Below are 12331 nucleotides of genomic sequence, written 5' to 3' on the forward strand. Positions count from 1 at the left end.
GTATATGAATGATCATAGTATTATTTTTGTAAAATGAAAAATGGGGGGAATCATGTGCTGACAATACAGAATAGTTAATTTATGGGCTACTATATCCTTTTCAAAGAATGACAGATCTATATGTACTAATATACAGAGATATTAAGTTTAAAAATGATCAGATAATTTCCATTTAACTGATTATTGTCAGTTTATAGTAGTATGTGTATTTATTTACTTGACTCACTGAAAATGTGTGGGAACATATCCTGTTAAAAGTAATTATTTTGGACAGGATCCTTGGGTTGAGGATTATAAGAGACTTCTTTGTGTGATTTTATAACTTTTGAATTATTTTCTATAAGCATGGGATTTTTTGGGGGGCAGGTACCAGGGATTGAATCAGGGGCACTACCACCATTAATTCGCATCCCCAGCCCATTCTATTTTTATTTTTATTTTTATTTATTTATGTATTTATTGTATTAGAGACATGGATCTCACTGAGTTGCCTAGCCCCTTACTTTTCCTGAGGCTGGCTTTGAACGTGTGATCCTCCTGCCTTGGCCTCCTGAGCCATTAGCGATTACGGCATGCACCACTGCGCCCAGCTCATATCTTCTTTTGAAAAGTGTCTTTTGCCCATTTTTATCTTACGTTATTTATATTTTTTATTATAAGATGTATGAGTTTCTTACGTATCCTGAATCACGGTCATTTTTCAGATATCTGTTTTAGGCATCACATACAAAGCAGAGAAAACTTCTATCAGGACCTGAAATCCAGGAACAGGATACTTGTTTTATGTTCTTCATTAAATCATTAAAATCACGATCATGTTTCCTTATGTTTTTGTCTTTATAAGTTAAATAGTATATGCTTCAGTATAGAGACACTTTTCAAACTGTGAATATGTGAAAGCCACCCCAGATGTTGGCAATGATAAACCAATTAACTGAGCCATGCGTGTGCTTATCACAATTGATACTGTGCATATCTTTCAGTGTTATACTGTGCAGTTCTCAAAATGTTCTGCTTTAAAAGGAGGGGGGGATAATTAGTGGCCTTTATAAATTCCAAAAGATATGTGTTTTTCAAACCTGGTATTTTTGGGGAACAGTAGTCAATTTAAAAAGTATGGTAGTCTGTGTAGGAACTTGTTCTAATTCACATTCCCAATGAACTGATATAAAATAAATTGCTTTTTGTTGATGTTAAAATGAAAAAAATTGCCTTGTTATTTCCTGTATGATAAAATGCAGAAATATGCCAAAGACATTTAAAAATCACCATAGAATTGAAAATTATCTGGCTATTAAAATGATCTTTGAAAAGGATTTGGGCATGTATGTGGTTGTATTTTCATTCCTTCTATTGTGAAATGTTTTGACTGCAGCACTATATCTTTAGACAAAAGATCGGTACAAAGTGAATCTTAATGCTGGTAGGAATCTGACTTTTTTCATGAGGGTAATACACTAAGAGGAGAATTGTGTTAGGTAGGCAGGAAAACAACTCTACAAAGGTTGGAAGCTAATGAATGATAGATCAACCTGTTCAGTACTCTTTGAAAACTTATGTATAGAAGGTTCTGTGTAGTTTGTTTTAAGGAAGATAAAGTGACTGATCTGAAGTACCTCACTTTCTAGAAGAAAGTGTTAATAAGTAGAAATTCATGAAGAAAAGCAAAAGTGATACCTTTTCAAACACTAATTGTTTGTTTTATTTTGTTTTTTTGTGGTGCTAGGGATTCAAACCAGGGCTTCTTGTGTAGTAGGCAAGTGCTGTACTACTGAGCCACATCCCAAGCTGTTTTAAAAAATGGGAGATAGGGAAGAGATATTTTTTAAATGTTCTACTTTTTAACCTATTACTTTCAACTTACAAATAAAACACTTAAATGGAAGAAGAATCTGGAAGACTCAAACAGTATTGAAATGTTAGTACCATGAATTATTTATAATATTTCCAGAAATATTTTCAGAAGGTGACGAAACTATATGGCTGCACCATATATTTTATTACATAGAAACAACTGTACTTTTGTATTAACCTGATCTTTTCTGGTTAAAATTATTACATTAATAGCATTTGTGTTTTTTTGAATGTGCAATTTCAAATTTTTTTTTTGAAATTGATTATAAATTACAAATTTAGTTCATTTGTATCTGCTTTATAAGAACTCAGTTACTTATTTCTAACTGGGTATATCTATAAAATCACTAGGTGAGGATCTGTTAAGTGGAAATTACTCTTTTTTTTTTTTTAGTGTAAATGGACACAATGCCTTTATTTTATTTATTTACTTTTGTTTGGTGCTGAGGATCGAACCCAGTTGCCTCAGGCATGCTAGGCAAGTGCTCAACCACTGAGCTACAACCCCAGCCCTGGAAATTATTAACTTTATTATTCACTTAGGATGTTAATTTTAAGAAAGTGGTTATTATAGGAATACTATAGGTTCTGTTATTTCAGTGTTTTGCAGTTTTCTAAAATCCATGCCTTTCTGCTGAAAGGATTTTTCCAGACTTTATTTTCTGTAGTTGATATTATAAACAATGGATTTTTTTTTTTCTTTTCCAAATCTATGATTTTATTATAAATGGATTGTGTTTTCCAGACGTTACCTTCCTTACTGGTGCAGATTCTGGTATGAGCTCTAGGGGGGCATCCTCTACTTCTGTTCTCTTGATATAAAGACAGATTTGAAATCATGATACCATTATTGAGGTGGGGGAGAAAAGTCTTGGAAGTCTTACCGATTTATTCTGTGAATCTGCTTAACAATAAAGATGTTATATTCTCTTTTTTTAATTTATTTTTATTTAAACAAATGGGATACATGTTGTTTCAGTTTGTACATGGAGTAACAGTATACCACTTGCATATTCATTTATTTACATAGAGTAATGATGTTTGATTCAATCCATTATTTTTTTTTCCTTCTCCCCCAACACTCCCACCTCTAGATGTTATATTCTTAATGCTTTGCTAAAATGGAAGTTCTTCATGCAACATTGGAAAATTGATATTTTAATGCTTTAATAATTCAAAAGTTTCTTTTCTGGGCCCTATTTGGTACCCTTGGATGTATTTCCAAGTTGATTTCTTTTGAAACTTTTGTGTTTTAGATAAGCCATTTTGATAGTTTTGGCATATTAAAGTATGTAAAAGTATTTAGAATTTGAGTCATTGCTTGATTCCTAAGTTAAGCTTTTATTCACCTGAAATGGAATGACCTACAACCTTTAGTTCTGATCATCTAGCTGCTTTGCTTCTTCCTTTCCTGACCTTGAATTTCTTCTATTCTTGGGTTCTCTATTACTGTAGGATGTTGGGAAGTCTGGCATCAATAATTCCTGAGAGGAAGAATGCTCATCACAGTATTCGTCAGAGTTTGGATTCACATGATAATGTAGACGTTGAAGCTGCTGTTTTTGCTGCTGCCAACTTCTCTGCACAGTCAAGTAAGCATAGGCAATTTTTAGTAATTTGGCTTCCTAAGATTTTTGAAGGAATAACTAATCAGTGTATATATAAACATTACAGGTTACAAAAAATGTAAATCACAAGGTGTTTTTTCCAAGAGTGTTTACAACATATGGGGAAACAAGACTTGAATACATAAAATAGAAAACTCTAAATTCAGGTGTTGGTTCCAGAAAGGACAAGATAAACATAGAGTGGTTTAGGAAGACTTCATTGGGTACCACAACTTTGTCCACTGAAGTCTTCTACACACCCCATGCAAGGAAACTAAATTGCTAGTTTATTACTGTTTGTCAAACTACATACACAGCCATACCCAGTTGACAGACAGTAATCTGAATTTAAACCCAATTAATCTTTTCAGAATGTTATGTCCTCTGTTATCTTAGAAAATAAGATTTTTTAGCTGAGATGTTAACTATGATTTGACTTGCATGTTTACCTCTAAAAAAGTATACTTCCCTGACCCACATCAAAATTAGCATTGTCTTCTGGAGACCATTCTGGCAATATGTATGATGAAAGCCTTAAACATATATATCCCTTTAATCCAGAAAATCCGCGTCTAAGAATTGTATACTGGTATTTGCTTCTAAGGATGCTAGTTGTAATGTTCACTTATGACAACAAATATTGTATTTATAGAATAGAAAAAGGAATTCAAAGGATATTTATCAAAATGTCACCCTGGGCGGTAAGATGTTATAATTTTCTTTTTATAAGTTTCTTTACATCCTTCCATGAACTAGCTTTCGTTTTATAACCAGGCGGAATAATAGCAGTTTCAATAAGAGTCTGTTTGAATTTGATTGAAACTTGAAATAATCACCAACTTTCTTCCAGTTTTAATTATATATGCATCATCTTCTCTTCAGCTGCTCTTATCAACCCTCCAACAATTCTAGGATTTACTCTTTGGAAAAGAAGAGTATAGAACGCATATGGTTTTAATTTCACTGCTCAAAATTAATAAATATGGTAGAGTGAGAATATCTGAATGCAGTTCCTATTTATGCTTTTGAAAATAGGCCAATTTTTTCTTATTGAGTTATTGATACTGAGCGCACTTTTAAAAACTTTTTTATTGATATGGAGTTACACCTGTGAATAGTTCTCATCTGATTACTCTGTTAAAGTGTGCTTTATAATCTATTAGATTAAATATGTGTGTCCAGTGGTTCCAAAACTAGTTTTCTAAATTTAGCCTCTAAATTGACTGAATTTCACTCAATTTTATTCAGCTATAGGATTTCTGATTTCTCTTGGACCGCTGATTAAGACTAACAGAGTAAACAAGATTCTTTGCTTATGGAAATGATGACCAGAAAGACATAAATTAGTAGTTGTCTATAGAAAGTGTTTGACATGCAGTGCTTTGATGTGATATGCTTCATATTTGTGATATTTAAAAAATACTGGTTAGTCCAGTAGGAACGCCTGAAAGACTTATCTAAATATAGCAGTATCAAATTAGTGAAGTACATATTTTTTGATATCAGTGTCTACCTCTGCCCTATGATCTGGTTTGAGATACATGTCTCTACTACATTGAGGATTTCTTTCTTAGTGTTTCTATCAATTTTGAATCTTAGAGTAACTGGCTAAATCAAACCTTAAGAATTTATTTAATCCCATTCTTCCTCTCTCTACTACATGTAAATGCATCTAACTTGTTATTTTTTAAAAAAAGGTTTAAAATTTTATGTTTTTAAAGAGCTAATCTTTGGTTCACCAAGTAAGTAGGAATTGACAAGCCCCAAATGCCTTTAGGGCCCAGGTGAGCATTGTCAGTACGAGGAATTGTCCTCTAGCAGTGACTGTGGTAAACTGAAGAACACTGGCTTGCATGTGGAAAGGACTGCTGTCCCTGGACACCAGCCAGTTGATATAGAGTAGGGGAAAGTGCTCAGTGCTGTCAGGTCTGTGGGGGAGAAAAAGGGGGATTAAGTGGGGGGATGCAATTGGAATATCAGCTTATTTTTTTAGTCTATCTTTATCTTGTTTATTTGAGAATTTAAAATATTATTAGACAAAAATAATCCGTAGACTTCTGGTTCGCAGGTTTTAAAGGCTTATAATAGATTTTTAAATTTTGACATTTAAAAGAAAGTCTTATATAGTAATGAAAGAAATCTTTACCTTTAGCTACAGATACTAGGGGAAGCTTCATATAATCAGAACTTGTGTGTTAAAAGTTTTTCTTAATTGAAAGTATATCCTCAACATCTGCAATAGTGATTGATTCTTTCTAGACATTGTCACTAAGTGATAATAGAAGAAATTACAAATATGGGCATCTTTCATTGAATACATATGAGAAAAGTCTCATAATCCTATCTGGTGATTACAGTTTTTGTTTAATTGTGTTTGTTACCCACCTCCCCAGCATCTGATCCTGGAAATATTAGCCATGATTTAGAGTATTGTGTTTTCCTGTCCAATTGTGGTCTCTGTCAGTCTTTAGAAAATTTAAGCAAATTTAATTTTTTACCCATTAAAGTTTCTATTGTTTATTTTCTCTTTCCAAAAGGGGATTTTGCTGTAGGAATCTGTAACAAAATCAGTGAATGATTCAAGGTATGTATGCTTCATTTAGTAATATGAAGTGACAATGGCATTTGTATTATATTAAGTACTTACTATATGCTAACCATTCATTCAAATGATATTAAGAATCTTCTAGATCTTTTCTCATCCTTCTCTCTCTCCTCCTCACTTTCTCTATCCTCCTGGCTTTCACACTCTCTCTAGCGCATGCCCTTTCTCATCCTCTTTCTTTTCCTCATTTTCTCTCTTACCCTGCAGGGAGACACTCTGCTTGCTTAATAAACTCCCTTATGTGGAAAAAAAAAAAAAAGAATCGTCTGTATGCCAGAACTGTACTGGGTACTTTGGGTATAGAAATGAACAAACTAAAACCCTTGCCCTCATATAACCTACATTCTAATTAGAGGGGGTAGAGGAGTTAATAGAGAAATACATATATGACATATCAGGTGCTATCGAGAAAAAATAAGAAGGAAAGAGAGTTCCAATAGTAGATGGCAGGGTGGGAGGAGGACTTTTGTATTTTATCTATTTGATAGGAGAAGCCCTCAGTGAAGTAAGACTTGGAGGGAAAGGAATGAGGCATGCGGATTAGATAGGGGAAGAACATTCTGATTTGGGGGAGAACAGTGTCATAAGGAGCTCTGGAGCTCTCTCTGCTGATGGTCCCTCTAGTGTCTTTGAATTGCAACTAGAATCAAATCCAAATCCTTAACCTCAACCTACAAAGCCCCTGGTTTTCAGTTTTATCTGCTAAAAGATGCTGCATATGTGTTAACCCTATTTATTTACATAACATTTGTTAAAGATAGCTCCGGGTTTGCAGCATTGCCCAATTTTATAGAACACCACCTTTTTTTTGTATTCTTATAAATGGCATTCAGTGAATGTGCGATTTGGTGGCCTTCCTTTACCACAACGAAGTTGGGGTCCAAGATAAAGAAATGGCAGAGGAAGTTTTAGAGTATCTGACGTTTTAATTTTAAGCTGGTTGTGAAATGCTGCGTTTAAATTCATACCCAACAGTTCTTTTGCAGTGGGAAGTCCAGTGATCTGCAGAATGTAAATAACTTTTTGGCATGTTTGTAGTACATTATGATTGAGAATTTTTTTTCACCACCATCAGGAAGCAATGCTGTAGAAGAAAAGATATTTTATGTGTATTTGTTTAGCTCCAGTGTTAGTTAAAGATGCATTGGGAGCCAGATGTGGTGGCACATGCCTATAATCGCAACAGCTCAGGAGAATGAGGCAGGAGGATTGCAAGTTCAAAGCCATTCTCAGTAACTTAGCAAGTCCCTTAGCAACTTGGTGAGACACTGTCTCTAAATAAAATATAAAACAGGGCTGGGGATGTGTCTCAGTGGTAAAGTGCCCCTGGGTTCAATATCAGGTACCTAAAAAAAAAGATGCATTGGGGTTATTCCTTATGGAATTGCAGCTGTCTGTGCAAGGCATTGCTATACAGATAAAGTTCAGAGAACTTCACAGCTTTATACAGTCTATTCATATCCTGATCTTAGATTAAGTTGATGGAAATAATTCAAGTTGTTAATATAATCATTGTAGCCATTTGAGTGTATGTATATGTGGTATATCATATTAATATGATTGAGAACAATAGGCCGCAAGTATGACTGCTTTCAGCTGTGCCTGCTAAAGGCATTTTCTACCCATCAGTAATTTTATAATGACTGAAAAAATTAATATTAAGTACTTTTGGAAAAAACATATTGAACTTATTGTATTAGTTGTAGTATAATTATCTTTAATTTTTATAACCTCAGTAATGTATTAGTATACTATTTGTTTTTAAAATGGGACATTTTGCTAATGAGTGAGACCTTTTAAATCTGAACTGTCATTAAGGATGATGCAACCTCTGAACCTTTTTTTTTTTTTTTTTTGTTTTGTATCTCGGTTAGCTACACCAGTGGACTTGAAAACTGAAGTTGATCCCTATCTTACAGCATATGCCACCATGATGCAATCCTGGCTTCCAGTGCTCGTCAACTTTTACAGCAGCTAGTCACGTCCTATCCTTCCACCAAATGGTGATTGTTTCTTTGCACACTTTTACTCTGCTTGCAGCTTCATCTTTGGTTGATACACCTAAGCAGGTAATTTTACTTTAAACTGTTCTTTAGTGAACTTGAGTATTAAATAAGACTTTAAAAAATAAGGAAGTAACCCGTAAGTTTTGATGACGGTAAAGTAAATTTCTATGATAAGGATCAGTTGAATTTTCTTTTTCCTCTCTGTATTCATGGTACTGATTCTTGGGAGCCCTGTAGGAAAATGGAGTGTCAGGGAGTACATGGCACCATGTGAAGTTGGCAGTAAGGAAAGGATTGAGTGTTAAATCCCTGACCTGTGCTAGAATCATATAGGTTAAATGGTAGCATTTTATATACAAATGTGGGCACATAGTTAATAAGTGAGAGATCTGTGATGTGAAGTGAGTCTTGTCTCAAATATAAGTTTCACTATATAGAGCCACATCCCAAATGATAATATCAGTGGCAGCATTTTTCATGGAGTGACTTTACTTCCTTTATAGATTCAGCTTCTGTTGCAGTATTTGAAGAATGATCCCAGGAAAGCAGTAAAGAGGCTTGCTATTCAAGATCTGAAATTACTTGCCAATAAAACGCCACATACTTGGAGTAGGGAGAATATCCAGGTATACAGAACTTTGAACATCAATATTTTATAAAGAAGTATAGTATAATATTATGGTTGAATAAATTGTTTTGCATCACAGTATTATTTTGTCTTTGTCATCTTCTAAGTGGTTTATTATGAAAAACTTCTAAGACCATTGTAATATTTGTGGCAGAAATTATTTTATAAATGGCAAAAATATATAAAACTTCATCTTTCAGTGTTTAAGTTTATTTAAAGTGAATGAGACTTGTCTCTCAGTTTCTTAATTTTCCTGTAGCCACACTGAGGCTGATTCAGGAAACTCAAATTATTTTTCTCCTGTCCTCTTCAGTCAGAGTAGGGAAAACAGTTTAGGTTTTGACAGACTGTGATTTATTATGGAGAAGATACTAGATGGGTAAATTCGCAAAATACATTTCTCCTTTTCAAAAAGAGCGAAAAAAATGTTCTTCTTTTGGGCAAAGGGTACCAGGGATTAGACCCAGGGGAGCTTTATCATTGAGTCATATCCCTAGCCCTTTTTATTTTTTATTCTGAGACAGGGTCTTGCTGAGCTCCCAAGCTGCTCAGAGTATAGGCATGTGCAACCACACCCAGCACAAAAGATGTTCTTGAGTTTTCTTTATAAACAAGTAGATCGCCCTCTAAGCTGCTGAGGTGATATCTTTTATATCATTTCTTAGGTCAAATTAATATTTCATATTTATTTTTTCCTAAATAGAGAATTTGTTTACTCATTACTGGTAACATATACTGTTTCCTAAATAAAGCTATTCAAAGTGAAATCAAAGATTATTAAAATTTGACCTTTATCTTCGTGGATTTAATTTTTACCTCTTGTCATCATCTCAGATCCCGTATAACAAAAATCTTTGAATTTCCGATAATGAAAAGTAAGCTGCTGTTTTTCTGTTTATATGTTTGCAATTTTCTAAACATGTTTTACTTTATATTATGATTTAATAGTCACAAATATCCCAAGAGATAAGGGCAGTTGTTAGTATTTGTATTTAATAGATAAGCAAGTAAAGTACAGAGAGACAATATGCTGAAGACTGCTTCTTAAGAGAATTTAATTAAGCATTTAATTCAGAGAGCTTCTGTCCAGTGGTCCCTTTAGTGTTTTTTTCTACTAAACAATACTGTCTTTCCAAGAAGAGAATGTGCCAAATTACTTAGTTATTTAAGGGAACTTGTGCATAAAACCAAAATCCTGGTTAGTTAGAAAGATCAATGTGGTGCACTATCTTATTCCTTCTCAATTTTTTTCTTATTAGATAAATCATGCATACAGAAAAGTATATAAAATATGTATTTAATAGTTTAAATAATAATCTTAAATGAAAATTCATGTAGCCACCATCTGGCCAGAAATAGAACATTGCATGTCATAGACCCTCATCTCTTTTCCTCTCATGGCCCCTCCTAATCAGAACTTTACACCTACTGTTTTGACTTCTGTGATATTCATCTTTATTTTTCAGTATCTCACCATCAGGCTTGTCTCCCTAAAGAATATTGTTTTTTTTTCTTTTTCTGTTCAACATTGTGTTGACTAGAGTCATTAATGTAGTTGCATGATCCCCCCTCCCCAGTAATTACTACATAGAATTCCATTTTATGGATGTACTATAGTTTACTTACTCCTAATGGGTTATTTTCAACATGGGACTCTTAAAACAATGGTGCCATAAGTGCTCTTCTGTTTCCTTCCTGGCATACATGTGCAAACCTCTATAGAGTCTATACCTAGGAATGAAAGTTCTGATTACAGAATATGTGTCTTTTCAAACTGGGCATGGTGGTGCATGTCTGTAGCCCCAGCTGCTGAGGATGCTGAGGCAGGAGAATTGTTTGCATCCTGGAATTCAGTATCAGCCTGGACAAAATAGTGAGACTTCATATGAAAAGAAAAGAAAGAAAAAGAATAGACTATGTGTACTTTTGACTTCCCCAGTTAATGTCAAACTGTTTTTTAAAGTAATTGAACCAATTTACATTTCTGCTATGAGAGTGCCCATTGATCTATATAGCCTTGCCAACTTATAAAAATGTGGAATTATCCAAATTTTAGTTTTTTGCCAACTTAGAAATAGTCCTAGTGTAATTCCTGGATTAAAAAATTGTATATGTACATTGACCATTTGGATTTCCTTTTTTTTATAAATGGCTATTCAAGTCTCTTGCCTATTTTTCTATTGACTCGTAGTTACTATTTGTGTGTGTTGGAAAATATACTTCATTGGTCCTTGGCAAATTAAGTCTTCTGGTGCATGAACATGCTGTGTCTTCTCACTTATTTAGGCCTCTTTCCTATATCTCTTGCCTAAATCTCTTGTTCACTATTAAAATGGCTACTTCAGTTTTCCCCTGAATGTATTTACATCATAAATCAATTACCATCTTTTTACATTGGCTCTTTGTTTCAGAGGTTTCTTATAATAGCATTTAATCGGATTATTTTTAATTCAGCCTGGTAGACTGTCATTTTCAAAAGAAGACTTTGATTCATTTACATTTACTGTGATTTATTGCACATAAGAGTTTAAATCTACCATTTTATTTTGTGCTATGTCCCTGTTCTTTTCCCTCTTTGAGGAAAGGGAGTATCTGCTTTCTGGATTGATTGTTTTTAATATCTTAACCATTCTTCATTTTTTGAATAGTTTGCAAGTTTACAATCTTTTTACATTCCTTTAGTTGTTACCCTAAAAATGAAAATATGCAGTTATTTTTCTTGAGTCTATAAGTTAATTCTTCTACAAAGACCTTAGAACACACTTAAATTCCATTTGTACCTATTTTAATCTGTTTTCTGTTGCTTAATAACATATACCACAGACTTAAGTTTTAACAACAACAACAACAAAACACCTTTATTTTGGCTCACAGGTTCTAAATGTCTAAGATCCAGAGGCCATGTGGGGTGATGGCCTTCTTGCTGGCAGATGCTGGAGATGATGCAGGGTATCACATGGCAAGAGTCAGGGAACACACATGCATATGTGTGTCTCCTCTCCCTCATCTTATAAAGCCACCAGGATTCAGTCATGGAAGCTTTACCCTAATGACCTTATCTAATCCTGATCACATCCCAAATGCCCCACCTCTAAACACTATAGTTTGTTTCACTCTCTGTTACTGTCTCACAATGGGGATTAAATTTTAGGACATGAAACATTAGGGGACATACTAAAACATATCCAAACTATAGTAACACCCTTCTAAACTTTTATGTGTTACTGCATCCCCAAACCCAAATTTTTTATGAGACAGAATCTTGCTTAGTTGCTTGGGGCCTTTTTAAATTTCTGAGGCTGACTTGAAACACACAATTCTTCTGCCTCAGCCTCCCCTGTTGCTGGGATTATAGGCATGCACCACCTTGCCTGGCCCATCATATGTTTTAATTCTGTTTTTTGTTTTGTTTTGTTTTGTTTTTATTGATGTTGTTTTAGAATGCAGTATTTATTTGGACCTCCTACTGTCTGTGCTCTTTTTGTATTTTCCTCTCTGGGATACTTTTTCTTCTGTCTTCGAAGAGTCTTTCAGTGAGTCTGTGGTGGTAAACTCTTGTGCTTGTTTATCTGAAAATGTTTGCATTTTGTCCTCAACCTTGAAAGATACTTTTTGTGGGGATAAAATTGCC

The 12331-nt window shown here is 34.0% G+C and overlaps 1 protein-coding gene across 1 annotated transcript in view; it reads left to right on the forward strand.

Annotated features, from left to right (window-relative positions):
- Positions 1-12331, forward strand: part of INTS7 (integrator complex subunit 7) — a 74073-nt gene that overhangs the window by 16567 nt on the left and 45175 nt on the right. Inside the window, 8 exon segments of the mRNA XM_079107505.1 lie at positions 3310-3446; positions 5999-6031; positions 6034-6063; positions 7941-7957; positions 7959-7991; positions 7993-8062; positions 8065-8135; positions 8576-8698. Coding sequence (XP_078963631.1) covers positions 3310-3446; positions 5999-6031; positions 6034-6063; positions 7941-7957; positions 7959-7991; positions 7993-8062; positions 8065-8135; positions 8576-8698 — 514 coding nt within the window.

This window comes from Sciurus vulgaris (genome assembly GCF_902686455.1).
Source record: "Sciurus vulgaris genome assembly, chromosome: 12".
NCBI classification, from domain to species: Eukaryota; Metazoa; Chordata; class Mammalia; order Rodentia; family Sciuridae; genus Sciurus; species Sciurus vulgaris.